General features: G+C 31.8%; 1 protein-coding gene across 1 annotated transcript in view; it reads right to left on the bottom strand.

Annotated features, from left to right (window-relative positions):
* The window catches only part of LOC119835485 (peroxidasin), a 40,603-nt gene extending 17,416 nt beyond the window's left edge, over positions 1 to 23,187 (bottom strand). Inside the window, exon 1 of the mRNA XM_038360332.1 lies at positions 22,949 to 23,187. Within this exon, the coding sequence (XP_038216260.1) occupies positions 22,949 to 23,109 (161 nt within the window). The 5' untranslated portion in view covers positions 23,110 to 23,187. The remainder of the gene's footprint in view (positions 1 to 22,948) is intronic.
* Between the last annotated feature and the right edge of the window lie 221 nt (positions 23,188 to 23,408).

Consider the following 23,408-nt stretch of genomic DNA (forward strand, 5'->3'; position numbering starts at 1 on the left):
TAATAAATTGTTTTTTACTACAATATATAAAACGCACAGAGTTTTTAGTATAAAAAAAGATTCGAGAGGATTCTAAGAGACGAGTGTGCTAGCTTGACTTTTGTACAGCAGTGGCCGGTATTAGTACTAAAAAGACTTTGGGTGATACCCATTTAAAAAAGAAGCAAACTATATAGGTAGATATACAATGACTTACTTAGATTTTGCATGTCATTTATTTATATGTGTTTCCAAGAAGCATTTCTTTTTGTTTTAAAAAATTTATGCAAAATTGTCCTTAAGGTAGACGTCATATATAATTTAATACTAATTTATAACTAGATAATTAAATATTATTTTATTTTTCAATATAAATAAAACTTTTTATGTAAATTACGGTTTGTTTAACAGCAATAGGGGTTTAAATATAGTTTCACTGTAAAATATAGAGCATGTATGGGCTGCTGATGATGATGATGATGATAATGATAACGATGTTGGTAGTAATGTAAATTGTATCGAGAGGATAAGAAATCATTCGGACTACAAAAGTTAAGCAATCACAACTAGTTACATCAATCGAGGGATCATGAGGATGATACTAGATTTTTCATTTAGGAAGATTTTACTGGTACAAAAGTGTTGTATAGTAATTAATAAATTATACAATTTTATTTGTTAGGATTGCATGATAAGTATTTGGCTCAATAATATCACATTCGTTTGAAGACCAGTCCTTTGAGGAAATTCATTGCCCTATTGCCCTTTTTCACAAGAAAGGTACACAAGAAACAAAGAGGTAGGCAATAGGGGCTCTGCTGTGAGGAAAAACTTTATCTTTCCCATTTCCCTTTAATTTGAAGAAAGCTTGTATCGTAGTAAAAACCAATGGACATTTTCTATTTAAAATGAAGCTTTATTCTGTGTGGTAACTACATTTTACTATAAATCAGGCGATTCGAATTTATTTAAAATATCTCACTAAGCTTATATTATCAAAAGCTGTTATATAAAAAGATGACGAGAGAGGTAGATGTAATTACATAGTGATCTTAATGGAACTTCATTTTTCATTCACGAAGCCTTCAAGAAAGATGCTTTGTACCAGTGCAGTGCCATTATATTGGAAAATTCGCAGAAGAGGAAAGCTAAAGAAAATGGGTAAGATTATCTTGAGATTTCATTATCCGATGGAACGTACTATGGGTGCAGTTGCACTTTACAGTATTTACGGGATTATGGAAGAAGATTATCTATTTATGTGCTTAAACAAATGAGATAAAAAAACTGTATGGAAGACCGAATTTGCGTTGTTTTATTTACGCTTACTCATGCTTGTGATATATGAATCTTTAACTTCATTAAACTTTCACTAAGTTTATTCTATTTACGATTAAAATAAAAAAATTCTTTATAAAAGATAAATTTTTTGGTTTTTGCACGGAAGGGGTCAAACTCAAAAAAAATTTAAGGTGTATTTGTTTCTGTTGCCGCTATAACAAAAATAATTATTATTCTCCTCCTCAGTCGGTTCCTCACAGTTGAGGATCGTGACCTCTCGTCACTTTTGTCTCGTCGTTTTCCTTCGGATCCCATCATTGGATTCTAACTTGATGATAATGATTCAAGTTCACAATTGCCGAATAAATCGTCGAACATATCACACAAAAAAAAAGTGTTTTTGGGAGTCGGTTAAAGAGCATGATCTTCTTATATCCAACCAGAATAAACGTGTAAACAGAAAATGAAATATATCATTGTGTCAGCAAAATCTTTTATTCGAATACTTGGCATAACGTGCACAAACAATTTTCGAATGACAATATGACAAATGGGTAAAATATGCAAAAATATTTGTTCTAGCGGCTCTCCACAACGCAAGGGTCATACGTACTGAGGCGTAGCTATCGTACGACTAGATGGTGCAATGCACAATGTAAATAGAGAGGGTCTATCAAGTAAAATATCTCTAGTCTGCTAATTAAATTAATTTCAAGAATCACAGAAATTTATTTTCGTTTTATAGCATTGTATCTAAGATGCAGCATTGAAATACTTCAACAGTTATCGTATCGCATTGTATATTAAACATTTATTGTAATAGAAAAAAGGGCGGCATCTAACTTGTATTCGAGAGAAAAAATAAAACGCTCATTAGTGAATTGGGCGAGGAAATCTCTTCATAATTGGATTTTTTCCTGTATTGATGTAATCTGGTTAATAAATATTTTATATTATCGTTAGCGTTGCTTCTTATGTATTAGTATATAGGTTCACATCGTGATATAAGTCCGGAATATAACGACCTATTATTTAACAAATATAATATTCAAGCAATATGAAACCATTATAAAAGAAATGTTAAATTTAAATGCGCAAGTGGCTTAATATAAATTATAATGCGATTTCAACTCATAATATAAAACAAGTATAAGCCATCTTACATACCCGTATAATTAAACATTAATTAAAGAGCATTATAAGCTCTCCAATATATTAAAAGCGAATCAGTTAATTACAGACCATCATAATGTAATATCGAAAATCGAAACTGCAAAGTTTGCAGCAGAAATTTCATTATAATTTGTAAATTTATGATACCTATAAAATTGAATGACGTAATTATTTGTAATACATTTTTCGTGATGATGTAGGTTTATTTTTCTACATATAAACTTTTTTGATAAACCTTTTAGCAATATATAACAGGTGTTAAAGGTTGAACAAAAATAGAAAGTGTTATAGTTCAAAACTTAGTAGGTACAAAGGTTTGTGTTTATAATGGTGCATAATTATAGTTTGTATGTTATATTTAGAAAGAGTTCATATAGTTTGTCTTGTTTATATAACTACAACGTTTGGATCCACATTCAATAGTCTTAAAGGAAAATTCAACGAAAAATACATCATATTATTTCTATTTTGATTCCATTTACATCTGTCAAATTATGTTCCATAAATCGCGGGATCTTAAGACTTTAAAGCTTGATTTTGTCCCAGTACCAAGGGAATAAAGACTGGAATATAAACATGACATGCACTCCCTTCTCAGAAAACAGCGTCTTGGTCCGCAGATGGCAAAGAAGTTACACAATGGATCGTAATTTGATTTTTCACAATACGAAATTGTCATCAGACTAATTATGTCGTTTTTTATACTTTTGTTTGTTTGTTTTATACGTTTGTTTTTTATACAAGCATTGTTTAATCACAAAAGTTGCTGTCTGGAAACTACAAAAAACGTTCTTAAAACTAAATTAAATCGAATGCATGTCACAGACTGTAAATATAGGTGAAGGGTAACAGCTGACAGATGTATTTAGAACACAGATGTGTTACATCACAATAATCGAGGTCGAATGATCCTTTTCACTTACTCGGGTTAAAAGCTTCGTTATTTAATAGGGTAGTATTGGAAATAAAATGAAATTGTATAAATGCTTTTTTCATAAATGTTTGATAGTTATAGAGAATAGTATTAAAAAAGTTTTAATCGATCACAATGCATGTATTTTTACTCCTTTACTTGAAAGGGCTTTATTGGTATAACAGTGGTGGCTATGTGGGGAGAACCTCGGACTTTATAATCGATAATTCGGGGTTCGAAACCAGGCGAGCATGCAGGACATAAAATGATTTTTCAACTTATCTGCACAGTCGATAACATCACCATTGCTCGAAACGGTGAAGGAAAACATCGTGACGAAATCGGCATATCTGAGAATCAAAAATTCGACGACATGTGACGTCTGCCAACCCGCACTTGGCCAACGTGGTGGATTATGGCCTAAACCCTAATAGGAAGCCTGTGTCCCAGCAGCGGGAACATAATGGGCAGATAATGAATCATCATTACAAAGAGTTTAAAAATATTAAAAAGTTAATTTTAAACTATTAAATAAGTTATACAAATTGAACGAGAATACGGCATTAATATGTATACGATAATAACGAGTTGGACTGACTATATAAAATAATATTGACAATTCTAAATCATAAGAGCCCCTCAAATAAGCAAAGATTCAGTTAAAAAATTACTCTTATGGCGTCTCCTCAAATTTTAGCGTTCATTTTATTTGTACCATTCATTCCTTGCTGCCTGATCTATATAATATACATAGGTTTCATTCCATTACATTAATTTCGCACAAGAAACTTATAAAAAGGACGCAATAAGAATACCTGGATAAAGAAATATTAGAAACCTATTCCATTTCTTAAACAAATTGCTTTATAACTTATTCAAAAAAGAACTTACGTTTGGGTCCGCTAAACTCGAAACAAGAAAGTAATACACAGAGACACATGTCACATGAGAACGTAACAAATATTTATTCCTATATATTTAATGTAAGATCCAGATGCGAAGAGTATATCTCTAAGCGTGTGTTCCATAAATTACAAACTGCATTCGTAAAGGTGAAGCACCACATTCATCGCAAGCTATGGAAGATAATTAAATGCTGAGAACTTTTTTTATTGAGAAAATTCGATATCTATTATTCAAAAACATATAATAACGAATACTGTATTTTTCTTAATTTTGAATTGTTACTACTAGAGATAAAATAGATATATAGTGAAAGACAATATTCATATTCAAATTTATTCCAGAATGGAATATTTAGACCGTAAACATAAAAAGACAGAATATGATATATGCTTTTATTAGATTGTATTATTTAAGAAAATCTGCTAAAATGTGATGTTTTTTGTTTGGATTTAAATTAAGCAGGTCGATTTGATAAAGTTTGAGCAACTCCTTTGTTTTTTTCACCATCAAATTTTGTATAGCTTGAAATATCTTCGCGCAGTTCATACTCGCATAACGTAAGAGCTTATTCTTCTGTTTTTAAAGCGCAGATGCAAGTTATACTTGAGGTACCTTCGACATCGTAATACTTGACGAAAACCCGGTTCGTACTTACGAAATAAAAAGCATCGTCGACAGTGAATTATACACCATCTATCCATGTGTATAAAGTTTAATTTTACCTTGTATGCATTAAAATCAACAACTTACAAATCGCATTTTGTATCAGATGAATTGGGACATGCATGAAAATTTTTATCTAACATTCACGTAAGACCGAATATGATTGTAATATCAATAAATCATGTTGAATATGGTCTACTTCTTAAAAGAGACCATATATCATGACTTTTTTTCTATGCTGACAGATTATAAAGAAAATATTGTGGAAAGCGCATTCTGACTATTGGAATCGTTGTCATGTCATTCTCCTCTGTAGTGACACATTTTTGCGATTAAATTCCATACAAATTTGTGTGTTGTGACACGAATGACACAATTCGTCGTGTGAACCCTTCATTGTTATTATTCCTATTTTCTCTATATAGTCCTTTATCGATCAGATGATCAGTATTCCTACGCTAAATAAGAAAGTAGTTACTAAGACTGGTCGCTAAAAATTAATTTAAAAAATGAATTTTCCGTTTTTTTGATCCCTCAAAATTATTCCTCTGGCTCATATCGGTATCGCCTCCTTAAAATATTATTTATTCCTAAACTTAACTAGTACAAAATTAAACACCAGAAAACGTAAACGTCTTCAACGCTATTACATCCACATTCTCCGCTTAATATATCGAAAATAAGTGATAAATCTTCGTTGCCCACTGTACAGCTATACAGTATGTAGGGACAGACAATAAAGCTGCGGAAGGTGTACTTGGCTCTGGATAAGCTGGTAACGTACTCGAGACGTGAGAGCAATTTTAAACTTTCACGTATAATAAATTGGATCTGATATGCGGTGGAAATGTTTATGATCGTTAAGATGATTTTAACATTCCGTTTATATTTTTTACGCGGATGGCAGTTGTATTTTGAAGAAATTTTAAAAGATAAATCTTATTTAACGGCTATGAGGCAAGTATACTATCTTATTCTAAAATATTTCCACCTACTTGTAAACTTATCAAGATATTGAAGATTTTATGAAAGTTACTTTGACCAAGAGAGGCTCAAAGATGCTGATCTGTAATATGGTTTTATTCGGCGCAGGATAAAATCAATTCTAACAGAAACTACAAAGCCTACAGAAATTATTTTTCGTATAACATATGTACCCATTTTATCTATTCATATCAGCTTATTATGCCACCACAAACCTTTTAATCCAGATTAAAAAGACCTCCATCCTATTTAAGAGATGACGAAAAAGTATTTATATGACAAAGATAACTATTTTTTTTCTGGCTGGTTCGCTGACACATTTTCCATGATATATCAATAACATGTTAATCAGACAATAGGAGTGTGATAGATTAGTATTTTAATATATAGGTGAATTCAAATCAAAATAACCTGCCGAAACAACGGTCGCCTTGAATTTGAAATTTTCTACTAGTTAAATAAAGTATTCTTTCTTTTAATTAAGCCATTTCATTTGATACCCATACTGAGGGGCTTTGGAAAAACATTACTCCGCCGTTTTGTGGCGGCGACTAACCTTGACCCATTTTCGTTAAACTTATCTAATAGATAAAAAAAATGTGGAACCTTGATGCTGCAGACCCACACACATACACCCACGCACACACACACACCACATATACAGCCACTCGGAGAAACGTCAAATTTATAAAAACCCGTCGTTTTACGTAGCTAAATATATGTTTAAAAACATTTATGAAGTATCATTTTACACTCCAGTTTCTTTATTTCCTGCTTCATAACTTAGGAATAACAATTTTATACTCGAGACTAGGTAAAAGTGACAGATGCCAAATAAATGCTTTAACTTTCCAATTATCTTAAAATATATCAATGAATGATGTAAGGTGCAATATGCTTGTAAAGTAAGTAGGTTTTAATTTCCTTTTAAATTTAATTTAGTCACTTTTAAAAAAGATCAAAGACTCCAATGTCAAAGGAAATTTTATAAACTTCAACTTACCTACTTCTATGAATGTGATTAACAAACGTTTTCGCTGTAAAATAATAAGCTTGCAAAGAGAGTAATTATGAATTTAATTTAAATTTCAAAAGTAAATTCTACAGTTTGGTCCTCGGGGAAATTAAATACATATTATAATGTAACTGGTCACAGACTATTTGTCGGTTGTGGCCGCATACGTAGTTGCAAAGATCTTAATGAATAGGTGTCTTTGTGGGTTTCGCCGAGCATTCCTGTTAAAATTAAATTAAACATACTTTGAGGACGAAATTATAGTGATATTGCCTTTGATTCACATCAACATTATTTCAAATATGAGCTTACTATTATAGAATCTCTTAGAAACCTTTGAACATATCTCTCCCACATCTCTCATTAAATATATCGGGAAAAGGCTTATGAACAACTATTTCCACTACATTTGCATGCAATACACCGAAAATTATAAATAGAACGAAGCATGAACCATAAGAAACGCCCACTTAATTACTCACCTCACCGAAAGAAATATTCTAAAGAAAATTCGCTGAAGAAAATAATATATTTAAACGCTAATATGAACCATGTCAAGTGTTCCTGCATCAGACGTCCAATAAGCGCCGAGTTTCACGCCGAGGAACATGGAATTAGAAATGTTTAATCAATCTTTATAAAACTTCGTTTGTGTGTGTCCCAGTCTATTAACAGGGGGCTATATTGGAAAATGAATTAAATGTAAATTAACGGCGATATTGTCTCTGTTCGCATGGTTATAGCAGAGTCAGTAAACGTTATAGCCCATCAGTAAGTTTCGGTTTTCGTTTTATGTTAAAGTAGACACAATTCATAATTTTATATCTAAAAAAATGATCGCATCATTGCGTATATAGATACGTAATACAAACACAAATTCGGAATGTATCACAATTGCTTCAAACAAAACTTTGTTTACTCTGTAAACTTCTACACACTCTTTACACTCACTACGCCTAAGTGAAACACAAATAAAACACAAAGCGTAGTACTAAACGCGATACACGTCGATTAAAAATGTTTCCGAAAACCATTAGTAGGTTCGGTGCGGAGTTACGAGAGGTCGCCATTTCCCAGGAAATGCAAATCCAAATCGAATCGCAATCTGGCGACTAGGCACGTTCCTAAGAAGTTTTAGAATTTCATTACTTATGCTGCGTCTACACAGAACTTGGAGCAAACAGCGGCCATCACGCATTTAATAGCCTCTATACGTTTATGTTAATAACGTCTTTGTTGAACTTGAGTTGAAAACTTAAAAATTTTAAACGGAGAAATTGACATTTCACATCATCTGATATAATTTTTTAACGTTAGTGTAGGCAAAGAAGCTGGTGAGTCCACCACCGCCTATAGATTGAAGATTGATTTGATTTTTAAAAGGTAAGATATATATAAAGAAACGATTGATTAAAGTTGGTAAAACGGGGACGAGAAGAATCAGAAAAGGAATATGGGGGTCCAGTTCCAAAACATGTCGTAGGATGAACACAATAGTATTTTGTGTCGAAGCGTGCGTGACTTATATAATATTGACCTTTATTCAAAATTCTTATTTATTAGATATAATATATTATTTTACTGACTTTTAGTTTATGAACATCATTATTAAAAAAAATATATTGTTTGTTTATTACTCATATTACACGTATCTACATTGCAAATTTAAACGAAGTGCATTCTAATATTACTGTTTGTCATCGCATTATTTTAAAAGACTTCAGTAATGTAATATTTATTTAAAAATTGTGGCATACGATCAAATAGGTGTACATTTTCTTCGGGCTCGATGCAATTTCCAGTGACTTCATATACTTACGACGATATATGATCAAGAACAGAATTTAAAATCGAAGCTATATAGAGTAAATTTCAAATTTCAAAATTCAAATTTTACTTAAGTCATGCAAATAACACGTGCGGTGAGATTATTTGATTAATGAACTCTTCGCGCTGAATTAAAATGCTAAATTGAATTAACGTTTATTTGTTTTGTCTTTGCTCCAAGATATATATTACACTAGCTGCACCCGGCAAACGCTGTTCTGCCTTACTCTTATCGTTTAGTGGTATGAAAAATAGATGTTAGCCGATTCTCAGACCTACCCAATATGCTTACCAAATTTCAGAGGAATCGGTCAAGCCGTTTCGGAGGAGTATAGAGACTAACATTGTGACACGAGAATTTTATATATATTACATATACAGTTGAAATAAAAGTACTTGACTTACAAAGACTTGCCATTTGTAGTACAACATTTCGATCAATCTATGTCAACATTTTATGAGCTTTAAAACATTGTATTTACGAACAAACATCCAAGTTAAAAACATGGTTTCCATACAATGATATATGTGTTATCTATTTTACTGTGACTTCATAAAATAGGAAGGCTAACAAGATGGAACGCTTGACGAGACGCTGGCTGTTTGACGACTGATCTAATAGTAAAGAGTTCTAAAGTTTTGATGTAGGAATCATACCATTCTTCTTTCATTCCTTTTCCCTTTCTTATCTCGCAACTCAAGCTGTCATATCTTACCCATAATTCCAGTTCCTTTCACGACTATTATTCTTATAGAAAATCAACCAATTTTAGAACATTATTAATGTAAAGGAGTCGAATATTTAAGGCCTTGAAACAAGATAATATCTTACCTTCCACAAGTTATTGTAGACTAAACTATTCTATATTTGTCTACGTCCACGCCTGGCTTGAATCAACACGCTAGAATAAATATTTTCGTATAACATGGATACCCATGCCACAGACAATATAATATTATACTACCTATGCTATCTGACCGATATAACGAACAGCTAACTAGATAATGTAACATATTCCTTTTAATTCAAACTCAAACTCAAAATCAACATTAATTTCTTAACATGTTTGTTATGCGTCCCAACATTAATAAATAAAATAAAAATATTAAGAATACCTAAGTAAAAATTTTAAGTGTCTTATGTTCAATTCTCGGTGGGGACTCACAAAAAAATTCTCACAAAAAAATTATATTAAAATCTTTTTTCATCACCTTCTATAAAAACCAAACGAATAGAGTATCAACAGGTGGTTTTTAATATAGAGAATATGCCTCAGAAAGGTAAAAGCAACCAGCTTTGGAAACAGTCATAGGCACGCTTACAAATCAAAAATGTTTCATAAAATATACGTCTCATCTTAATATCAGGTGATTGTAGTTACACAAACTCTTAGACTATAAAGAAAATCGATCTGTGAAACAGATGTATAGTGCAACTGCCCCATACCCCACAAGGGGACACGTGACTTCACTCCACACCTATTGTTTTAAAAGCCTTCTGATGCCATCCCACATGAATGCTATAGAACGAGGAACATTGTTCTACAAATCTATTTATCATAAGAATAATTAAATTCGCTCCACGATTTCTATTTTTCATTTATCCTTTCAGTATATATAAAGGGAAGAATATTGTTTTTACAAAATTAATTAGTATAATAATCCCCTGCGTATTGAATAATCTATTATTTTTATTAGGAATAAATTTAAAAGCAGCATGGAATTAACGTTCCACGCTTTCTATTTTTTTAAGTGCTCATTAGTTGTAATATTCAAATATCTAAGTATTGTTATAGTATAACTTATTGAATTACTATATATCCAATCTGAAAATCTATCGAACGATAATGTAAGTAAGAAAACATTTCCAAAAATTAAAAACATTCTTAATTATTTAGGTAAGTATTTTTTTTTTAGTTTTGTCGCTGGAAAGCTCAACCAAATCAAAGATTGAATCGACTTGTTGGTAAACAAGGTACATACTATGTACCTATCTATCGATTTTCGTATATTAATATCTTCACAAAGTTTCTCTAGAACGATTTCAATCACATCCAGATACAAATAACAGGAATTATTTGCATTCAATATCGTCATATCATTTCATGCTTGGAGCGGCCACGTTTTCGGAAAAAAATAACAAATTCTAATTTTACTTAATGGAAACATAAACATACGAAAAGATAATTTAGACTGAATAATTAATGATTTTAAAAATACAAACGAACGAAATAAATATTGTATCAGATTGAACCTCTTTATTATTGAAAGAGTATAACCGTATATGCAAGCTCAGTGGATGAGGATGCAAAATTAACAGCATTTAACAATGCAATGTTCAATTTTTAGCAGTAACACCAAAATTATCCGAAATGACATCTACGGACATCATACGTTACGCGTCAGGCTTTTGCAAATTATTTATCCAATACATATATTAAATAATTTGAATGTCTCTCTTTAAAGTTGTAAAAGAGCAATTTTACAGAACGGCTAGAAATATTAGCCACTTTTTCGAAGGCGAAGGAAAGGATTAACTACAGTTTTAATATGTATATGCATGCAGTAAAAGTTGTTCTATAATGAGATATATTTAAAACGTGAAATATTTAGCACAACAAACCTGCAGCTCCATCTAAATAAAACTAGAGCACTTCAATTGTGAAAAACAAATCAGCAATTCATTTAAATCTATCCACGCATAAGAGAACGCTTTAGTGACAAACACAGACATTTATTCATTTCAACAAATCCTTTAATCAGAATTTTATATTTTACTTCCCTTACCTACCCAGCGACTAATGAATTTAGAAGCCCATTCAATTATATGGTTTGTTTGTGAGCGTTTTAATTACCTATGTCGTGTTTACAGGCTATAATGAGGATTTCAAACGTACTGCACTAAAACACTAATTGTGCATTTAGAAACCCGAACTTCGGATAAGTATCATACTTCACAGGGAAGCGCTGCGGAGTAAACTAGCAGGTTTCGGGCATCATATGACAGTTATGACTGCATTTAACTAGGTGTGGAATATCCTGTGCAAACAAAATGATTACAATTTTCCAATAACTGTTTAATGAAGGGATAGACATCCAAGTACGTACAAAGTAACGTTATATTCACATAAATCAATCAGAACTTCAATTCGAGACAAACAAAGCATCGCCAAGCCCACAAGCCTTACTAACTATGAACTTGTTGTATCGAAAAGGATTTACCTTTTCGATAGTGATGTGAAACGGAGCTTATTTTATTTAATTTTTGTTATATTTATTATTATCCGTTAATTATATATAGCATAGGTTTCTGAATATTACCTACGAATGAATGCCTCTCTTTCTCTTTCTAGACTTTGTATGGGTATAACTCAATGTTAATGGTTTATACAATTTTCAACTCCCCACTGGAACTTCATTTTCTACAAAACTTACTCAGCACTTATTCCCCGTCATGTTGGGTATATAACTTATAAAAATCGAGCAAACTTTCAATATGAGGCTAAGAAAAATTGTTCAAACTTAGAAAGATAGAATGGCATCGAGTTCAGATTGTGAAATGACATGCTGTCTTTTTTTACACAAATTATAGAAGTTTATTTACTGAATAATATTTGATAAAAAAATGTAACTTATGTTACAGAGCTATTGTCATCATTCCATATTTCAGAGATCAGTGGTACCATGTCGGTTTCCATAGTCCACGACTAATGTTTTCTTAATTGTATCAGTCGTGATATAAATATATGCTAATTTATTATAGTACATATCTGCAAGCATTACATATGTATACACAGATACGTTCGATTTACTATCAAAAAATGCGGTTAAGAATGTTAACAGTTGCTCATTACAAAGACAATAATTCTACAAATTCATAATTTAGCTCCAGATTTGAATATGTAATTATATGTATATTTTTATTCATAATTAAATAAATTTATAATGGCAATGCCCCAACAATATCATGGTAATGTACTTTGTAATAGTTTGTATTGAGTGTTAAAAAAACATCAACAACAGGATGAAAACCCATGCCTATTAACTTTTCGAAAAAGGAATTCGGATCGTTGGTAATAAATAATTGAAAACGTTTGCATACAAAACGATTATTTGTTGACTTTACAAAACTCGACGAAAATATTATTTACTAGCTTTTCGCCCGCGGCTTCGCCCGCGTAGAATTCGCTTATATCGCGCGACATGGTAAGGAGTATTTTATGGTTATGGTTTGTTATTTTCCACGTTTAGCTCCATCTTCATATCAAGTTTCATCAAAACATTCATTTTCATTTTCATTCGGTTTGACAATAACGAACTTTCATACAAACTTTCATCCCCTCTTTCAACCCTTTCTACCCTTTTTTCGCGATAAAAAGTATCCTATGTCCTTTCCCAAATTCAGTTCTATCTTCATACCAAATTGTATCAAAATCGGTTCAGTGGCTTAAGCGTGAAAGCGTAACAGACAGACAGACAGAGTTACTTTCGCATTTATAATATTAGTAGGGATGATATTTATCTGTAAATTCATTTATGATACATTGATACAGATAATTCTAATCGACATAATTAATATCTGTTTTCATAACAATTTCTCTGACTTCTATATGTAGACTATAGAAATTCTAAATTCTCACGGACCACTCTCTGTCTTAATTCAAAAGGTTTAATCATCTATGAAAAATATAAAAAGTAGTACCTCAACGTGCCTATGTGTCACCTGTAATATTCACGTTCTACTTTAAATAATATATGACCAAAGAATATAGATATAACTCATAAATATGAGTTTTATCTCCGACAATTTTACATTTTCCACTGCGAATACGCCAATACATCATCGCTGAACGATTAGTCCCTACAAGAATATTTTAACGTCAAAAGATTGAAAATTTGGACGATATAATGCTATATTATGGCTTCATATTAAATTCCTTACACACATTATTGGCATCACGTACAGCTATGTCGTTTATTACATTATAAAATATATGTCTATGTTGAATTTATCCAAAGATTCAGACAACCTCCTTTGAATATATTGGAATCCAAAAATTTATATAATATTCTTATCCGTTTCAAAGATTCAAGGATTTCTAAGTAGTATAAAAGTTACTAAAACATTTGACAAAAATTCATTATAAATATCAAACGGTGTTTTCTTCTTCACAATTTGAAATAATAAAGAAGTTTACTTCTCCAACCGGTTCATTATATTTTTTTTCATATATACATTTCCTAAGCGGATGTTTCATATACACATGCAGCGAATGAAGTCTACGGTTGCACAAAAAATATATTTTGTTGCTATTCTCCAATTTTTTCCAATACGCATTTGCATTTTTGAAGTTTCGTATTGTTCTTCCATGTGGGCGAAACCACAAAATACAACACATACATTATATTTTGTCTACTGTATAGAATGTTCTAAACATTTCGATAACACTTTTTTATACAACAAATGCACAACCTGTTACTCAAGCAATACAGCTAATGTTTAGAAGCGGAGAAAGACCGACAGGAGATCAGAATCCACTGTATTTACATAATGTATATGGGTTATCGATGATTGATAATCAACTAACTAAATACTAATATACAAACTAGATACATCCATTCATTTCATTCATTCCACAATTTCATCTTTATAGCTTAAATGCATTATTCCTAGAGATAAAAGTGTGATTCACGAGCTTTCAATACTTCACGCAAAAGCTTAAGACGCTCACCGAAGGAAACCTATAAATTGGAATGCGAGACGTTTTTTAAATTGAAATCACAACGTTACCTAGACCTGAGTGATTTCATCAAACCGGCGTGCCGTAAGTGACTAAACGCAATATAAATATTGCGATAACATCTTGAAATGTGACCTTATTTTCACAGAGTTACAGTTTAAATTCAGTAGTTGCTTAGGTCATAAGAACAGTCCGGTCGTATTCTAGAAGGGTCTAAAGCTATGCACACAAATTCGCGTTAATTGCACCATTTACAACAGAACGGATTTCAAAGATTTTTGGTCTGTAAAACTAAGGGAAAGAAAAATCATTTAGCTGGGGGGAGCCGCGTCGTGCATCTAGTATATTATAAAACGTGTTTTCACAATATTATGTTAAATTTATCAATCATAAACTCTCAATTTTAAAGGAAAATTTTAATAATCATATATCTTTAAGTAATTTGGATAAACACAGCTGTCGGTGAATTAATTTTCGATACCTCATTGCAAGAGCAGAGGAGAACTTTTCAATATGCACATATTAAAGAAAAATGCAACATCGCACAGATCCTTCGCCGAAAACATCAAGTTTAAATTGAAAATTTATGAAAATCTCTTTTTTTTCCCACACGCTATTGTCTAATTAGATAGAATTTGGCCATTTTTTTTAATCGATCAAACATTTTTTGATATACACGAAAAACTGACGACCATTTCGATTGAATCAGTGTTTGACGGTTTTGGTGAGCAGTGTTTGGTAAATTTGAGGGCGGAATTTTTTTAAAACTGTGTTACATAATTACTGATATATGTACCTATGTGTGTAAGTATAATTATTTATGTATTTGTTTTTTTTAATGTTGATATGTTTGTCCATCATATCATTTTTTCACCATTTGAACCCTTTATTGTGCTGCTAACATATAATACCATGAAACAAAACTAAAACAAATATACTGCGCTGGGGGCCTTGTCACTTATACGTGGTCTCTGCCAGGCAGCCCACTGAAAGTGAAAGTGACATAACTAAAAGTATTTTGTTGTAAGTTCATGTTTAAAATCCGCAATTGAATTAGTTAGGTGTTTGTTTTGTGTGTTTGGAACTGAAATTGCTGTGTAAAGTGTGTGAAGCTCTTAACAAAATTAACAATATGTAACAAAAAACTACTAACTCAACTTAATATGAGCATATAATTATTTCATCACTGCATAGTATAAAACAAAGTCGCTTTTTCTATCCCTATGTGATTATGTACGCTTAAATAAAACTACGCAACGGATTTCAATGGGGTTTCTAATAGATAGAGTGATTCAAGAGGAAGGTTTATATGTATAATAACATCTATTAAAATACTCCGAATTTAAGGCGTGCGAAGCCGCGGGCAAGCGCTAGTATATTATAATAGGTATATACTATAAAACAAACTTCTACCAATGGCGCAGTTTCATGGAACCTCCTGCTACATTTCTCATAATCCGTTGATAAAGGGTACTTATAACTTGCAAGCTTGGACTTTACCCCACCACGCTTCTAACAATGCAAATTGTTTTATAGAAATTAGTATATTAGGTACATCTGTTATATCTACTCTCTTTCTCTCCAGCTCTGTATCTCTATCTGTCTTGCCTCTAGTTCTCATCAGCAGAACCTTGCATTATTTTGATTTGAAAATTAAAAAATTGGAAGAGTCGCGGCAGCCATGCTTGTTAGACTTTCGATGAACGAATGTTGTATAAAAATAAATGAAAAATATTACCGTCAAATTCCAAAGTAGTAGGGTACAGTTGTTTTACAATGTGTTGTACAATTCCAAAGTACTAGGTTACTAGGTTATAGCACGAATGCAAAATTGTAGATACGCAAAGCTAGACTAGAATATTAATTTACTGAACTTCAAAGGCTGTGATATAGAACTAATAATCTACATATTTTGGTATAAAACGTGAAAATCAAACGAGAATTTCACTACGTACGTTCAACACAGTGCTGTCAAAGACAATTGAAGCGCTGATTTTCTGTTGAACTCGCCGCGGTTCGAGCGTCAATTGTAATGAAGAAATCGTAAATACTCTTTGTCTACGCATTACTTTTAGCACTTCATTTACAGAACGCCGGGCTTTTATTTAATTTCCAGATTGTCATGTATTGTGATTGATTTCAATTTCGTGTTTTGCCCTATTGTCCAATGAAATCTTATTAAAACATTCTAAATGTTTGTAAAAACGCGACACGCGAGTGAGTTTATAGTTTGACCTCCGCTACATATGTGGAGGTGTATGTCAAGAAGGTTTTATAATGGTGGTTTGTAAGCAAGTAAAGACGTTTCGTATCTTGTAAAGTCTCTGGCATAAAAAATTACCAACTTGGAATTTATCACCTCGTTATCAGCGATTAAGCATTAAAATTCTTATCTCTTGCGCTTACATTCTTGTGTCGTTTCTACGTTCCTTGAAATAGTTCATTGTTTCACATCGTCTAAACGCGTTCGTATAACAATTTTCCTTTATTTCAAAAATCTTTGTCTTTTCTTATTAAACGGTCCTAATTAAAGACTCTCATTGTATATAATATTATGCGTGACAACGATTAATTTATACAAAAACACATACACACAATATGTGAACCAACCCATAAGAGGCAAAGTTTCATTATGCCTTAATTGTTATGAGAATTATCAATGAATTTTTTATCTTGAGATTTCAGAATTCCAATATGCTATTCCAATATTTTGCAAACAGGGTAAATTGAAACATGCTCTGTACTGTACGTTAGCTAATTGGAAGTGGGTCACTATTTTTGAAAAAATAATTCAAAATTACTAAAAACGCAATCAAAAAAGTTTAAATGTTTTGTTAATTTACACAGTGATCTGGCTTCACGATTCAGAATAATTTACGTCCAAGTGTATAATTAAAACTATTTTGTTATTTAAAAATAAAATACTTCATAACGAAGAAACTAAATAATCTATAAATAGGTTAAATGTAAATTGTAATGCCACGAAAATTCACGCATTTTTCCCGAATATTATAGCGCTAAGCTGTAAAATGTGAAATTCAATTTTATGCTAAATTATGCGCTCTTTTAAAATGAGAATATAATACGTCACATGCAGCGTTGGTGGTGATTACATTACTATTAAGTTAATTACTTTTATAATACGATGCAGGACAACGCTTTCGTACAAGTTCTCTAATAATAAACAAAGCTTGACAATAGCAAGCATAATACTATGTGGACATTTCATTAAACGAATGTACCTACCAATCCGGGTAAAAAGGAAACCCTGTCTCTTCCCTTCTCTTGGTGCCCAAATGCAATTTGTATAAGACCTTGGTAATTAGCAAATTATTCGTATACAATGTATCGGGTTTCTGTTCTCTAGATATTAGAAACATAAACCTGAGTTACCAGAATATCTTATATGCACTTGTTTTTAACAAATGCGTAGGTACACTGATTCGTGGACTATTCGCTTACGGGCACACTTTTGTGTATTTTCTTTAATTCTAATCTGTGACAACTGAAGTACTCTCAGGGGCTCCTAGAAGTAAACTATATAGGACAAACTGTAAAATTCGGACTTGATATTTTTTTCAGTTAAACATATCATTTAAATCCACTTCCTTTTTTAAAGCATAAGTGTCAAAAGCTTAAAAAATTTCAAAAGCCAGCATTAAAAAACTAAATTCTCATTTTCTCGTTGACTGCTAAAAGATTAACTCAGGCTTATAGCTTTTTATATACTACATCTACATTGTTTAACTTGTTGTTTCGTCAACACATCTCTTTTCTGTCAGAAGAGATGTGTTGTCAGTATTTCGGCTATTGTTGTCATTTTAATGTAAATTTTAAATAAATATTATACACTACGATGAGCTTCAGCTAGCATTATTGAATATTTTAACAGTTAAAAATATAGCAAATTTATTTATTACAACGTGTAATTTTCTTTTCTGATTAAGCCTTTCAAAGAGCGAGCAGGCTACTCTCAGATTGAAAATTAATTTATTAATTTTACCATTTGGTAAACTTTTTGTCGAAAAATACCAATTCCGTGTATCTCAAAGAGAATCAGAATCAAGTAAATGTTCTGTTTTTATTCACAATCACCATAAGCAACAACTTAATTTTTGTGCGGGCAACTGAGCTGGTGAGTTGCGGACATATTAGAGGGAACATATCTGCAAATGCGAGGCCCGAAAGGGTGAGGTAGAGGATATGCACCTCCAACTCCGCCACTCCTCCCTCCCCAGCCGATCTTATATGGCGAGTGTGGTATATCCCGAGTCCCGCTCATCCCATTCGTATCGAAATATTACAATATAATATAGTATTCATAAAATGTTTTAAATATCAAAACTTTATGTGTTTGCTGTCGCCTGTTATACGTTTCAACATTTAAACATAGCAGGTACAAATTTCACGTAGCATCAAAATGTATGAGTCATAATTAATTGTATAAACTATTAATAGGCGGCCGATCTCATTATTGTATCGAGAAAAATTATGTATGTTGATTGTTGATGTTAAAATATCTAGGGTATCCTTATTCCGTTAGACCGCGGTTTAATTAGAATTAGTTATAACAAAGACATTTACTTATATTGCTACATAGTTTATCTGATTGAAACTAATTATATATTTTTTTAATATTCCTTATAACATTGATTGAATATTGATCAATTTATTCATTATATATGTTTTATAATGTGGGAGTCGAGCACGCTTAGGCACGAATTGTGCCAGCACCACACCGGGGAAGTACCACAACTTCCCAGAAAATGACGTGAGATAGTAGCAGGTGAGTGGGGGAGCCGGAGGCCCCTTTTTCTTTCCTCACCCTTCCCAGTGCATTCCTTCTTTCCATCCGTCAATCCTTTCCTCATCTCTTTTCCCTTAAAAGCGGACAGCGCAGTCGCAGAGCCATTACCTCTGCGAATGTTCATGGGCGGTGATGATCTCTCGCCTACAGGCGACCCGCCAACTCAGCTCCCATGCCTATAAAAGGTCTCACAATAATATAATTACCGATTACTGAAGTCATCTGTAGAACTTCTTAGTATCCATTCAACTGGAAGCCTTGCTGTACAGTTTAAAAGTTGCCAATGATGCACGGCAGTGCGCCAGCCAACTCAGAAGATTAGTCTCTAGTTATTTAATCCCCGTTGATTGTATAACACCCAAAGGCGATATATACAGTACGATACTATTTTCATATGCACTTATTTATTGTTATCGATTTTCACACCCAAACATTTTTAATTAGAAAATAATGAAATGAACAATCATTTATTAACCGATAGAGTACATCTGCGGGTGAGAATACTTTTGCTTTTATTCAGCAATAACTGTTTGTATTTGGCCTGATCCTGGAACGATTGGTAAACTTAAACGGTTGCCAGTGTTTATTTATTTTCCCCATGTAAACTGCAAGCTTTAACCTATACGGCTGACTGTGCTTTCTCTTTATTGAAGCAATCTAGAGAAGTACCTAGTGCTGTATCATTTAATGTACTATACGCAATTAAAGTTAAGCTCTATTGATTTTAGATATAAAGATAATTATGTTGTTATTGAAATGAGTTCTTATTTTCTTCTAGCTCGCTCTGTTTTTACTCGGCCTACTATGCATTTCAACTAAAATTTGGATTGATTTTGCGATATTATCTGACGTTAACATAAATGTTTGTTCAAATTATTTATTGACACTCGAATTAATAAATAAAGTAATTAAATATTAAATATGAGTCAAGCTAAACAAAATCGATATTGAAAGGATTCCTAAATAGATAAATTGTATCGTGTTTTTAACTTTTTTTTCTTGACACTTAAAGAGCATTGTCATCCTTATTCTTAGTTGGATCGCGTAATAGTGAGGTTAATATGGAAGGTGTTAGATTAGTCTACCGATGAGAGTTCCACTGAGTGCGTACGAATGTTTGTTTAAAAGTGATCAAATATTAAAATTACGCATTTTGTAAAGTCTAATTCATTTCAAATTTAAATCAATCGTATTAATGGGAGATATATTGACAATAATAAAGAAATATATCAAATTTATCAGACAAATTAATTTCTTTCCTTAAGAAACAAATTAAGTTCTTGTTTTATCTACTACTAGCCGGAACCTGCGGATTCGTGTGTTACCCGCCTAAAATGTAGCCTATGCGTTATTTAATTCAGACTAATTTGTACAAAATTTCACACAGATCCCAACAGCGAGAAAGAGAAAGAGTGTTTACAATATAAGTAGGGTGTGTCATTTTAAGTAGTTTAATCTTACTAAAACGTACGTCTTCCAATAACATTTTTTTCTCATATTCTTAATGCAGTCATACCTATCAATTTAATCGATTTTTTTCGATTAAATGAGTTTCAAGTTGAATATCAAGTGATAGTTAAACATTATTAATATATTGAAATCAAACAACATAAATAAATAATTTTTGAGAACGCATGTTTGGATTAGACCTTTGATCTTAGAATTACAACAAATTTAAAAGATATTTATTTACATGGCCTTTACGCTTTGAAATGGTCAAAGCTTATTTCCATTAAGGCGAAAACAGGCTTTTAAAAAAGCTAAGCACATAATATCCGTGAACACGTAAATCTTTTATTTGTTCCTTTTTTCTGTAGATTTCGTATGATTTCGATTAATAGTTTATATTATTTAACAGATAAATGTTTATTGAAAAGTTTCCATTCTTATTATTAGAAAAATTTAATATTTTATTTGATTAGTTTACGTGTGTTCAATATTATTCAATAAAAAAAATGAAATAATTCTTTCCGCCGCTTTTTTCGTAAAATCAAAAAGTATTTTTTACGTTCATCTAATTTTACACATGTTTGCGTTCGCGCTAACCTTTGTACAATTTTATCCTCTCGTCTTCTATCCTCGAATTATATTAGTCACATACAAAGCTGTTTCTTTCGAATAGCCCTCTCTGAATTTGTACTAAATGCACTTGTGTTATAATTGCGAAAGTTTAGTCTGTTATAATTAAATTTCGCTTTGAGACCGCGCAGTATGAGGGAAATGGGATAAAATAAACACATCATGAACCAAGACGCGAATGCAAGTTTAGCAAACAATGTAAATTAGAAGATTGTATTCCTTTCGTATAACAATTTGTAATGTTCGTAAATATGACCTGGATAACGCTACAGGTTAATTTGAACAGTTTGATATTTAAGGATATAGTCTTTTATCTTGATTTTTGAAGTACCTGTCAGTGATACAAGCATAATTATTACCGTCATTTAATTTGTCTCAACTGTAAGGACAAAGCCATAGTTTAGTTAATGGGGTTTAAGTTAATATTAACGAACTTTATACTAAATTTATATAGAAACTTTAGACTAGCATTAATTCTATTTGTGCTTTGAAGTTTTATGACATTTTAGTAATTTTTTTAAAAGTCTCGACTCTACTATATTTGATATAACCATTTTTCTTTTTTTTTTCAATAATGTAAAAGTTCGTGTTATATTATTGGTTTTGATTGTTTAAAAAATTATGTCGCGAGGTGCGGAAGGTATTTTTTTTTGTTTTTATCGCATATCATTGCTATCAGGCGTCTTTTTTTATTAGTGGCAATAAATGAGATTATTTTAATATTTATTTAATCTATTAAGCAATTGCATTATATTTACGGCTTTTAATGTGGTGGGAATATTTTATACGAATTTCATTAAATTCGTTTTTATTCAGATATTTTAAATTATTTTGATTTAAAGTAAAATAATATGGTGGATTTTTTAAGCGATATATATAACATATAACATAATTTTTAAACATCTACATGTTTCAATAATTTTAATTAAAAAGTGAAACATAGGTAATGTTGCAACTTATAAATCAGAGCTGTATTGATTTAACGAGAAAATGCATCGTAAATTAATTAATCACATTTTTTATTTAGGTAAATTCATGTTTCAAGAAAATTCCCTATCAAAATTGAATAAAAAAATCTTAATATATTAGACATGCTCGTATATGTTTTAAAAATAATTTTTTATTATTTATATTGTTTATAGGTAAAACATTATTTAGATAAATTTATAGCAGGTTCATAATAATATTCTTGTCTTCTGAAATTTATTCGGCAGTAAGTCTTTGTCCAAATAATAATTGCACAAATATTTAAAATATCGTTCACTTTTAAACTAGTAACTTAATTTTCTAGTGAAATAAATAAAATGTTTGTTAAATGATAGTACGCAAATTCACGCTAGAATTAACTCCGCAATTAGTTTTCTTGCAATACATAACCTAATTCTGATAGGAAAATTATCCAACATAATTATTAACTTAAAATAATTGCAGACTCGATGCCACCAGCCGCTCCAGAGCATAATATAAATACAAACCGGTTTTCGCAGGGCAACACAGGCAAACCAAGATGAATATTTCGCTTTGCACGCAGGTCAGACTAAAATAAACGCGCCAATAAAACTTTGAAAAAGTTTACTTACAGCGTGTGGGCTTCTGGCGGCGCCTTCGGAACGGCTTGCAGGCCTTGGTGCAGGCAGCGGACCGAGTTGCGATCGCACACACAGCGTTGCGGGCATTCCGATAGGGATAGGAGGAAGGCGTTACAGAGGAGAAGGTACTTTAGGATAGTCGGGGGCCCCATAGCTGAGGCCGGTGAGGGTACCGTCTCGTCCGAAAGCTAGCGCGCGAATGATGCTGCGAGCGAGTCGCGGCTCCGCCTCGCTACAGATTGGATACTGTACGCAACAATGACGGCATTTTATCTCCTCATAGTACATATACATCCTATATTTAGAGTACAACAACCGATAGCACTCGAATACTAATTGTTATCGTCAATTTCAAATGTTTATTAATAATAGTTCGCTGCTGTTTTATGATACGCGCGGTTCACCAAGCGTGAAAGATTTGAGATTTATTAAAATTAAACAACAAAAAACC

This window comes from Zerene cesonia, chromosome Z, assembly GCF_012273895.1.
Source record: "Zerene cesonia ecotype Mississippi chromosome Z, Zerene_cesonia_1.1, whole genome shotgun sequence".
Taxonomy (NCBI): Eukaryota; Metazoa; Arthropoda; class Insecta; order Lepidoptera; family Pieridae; genus Zerene; species Zerene cesonia.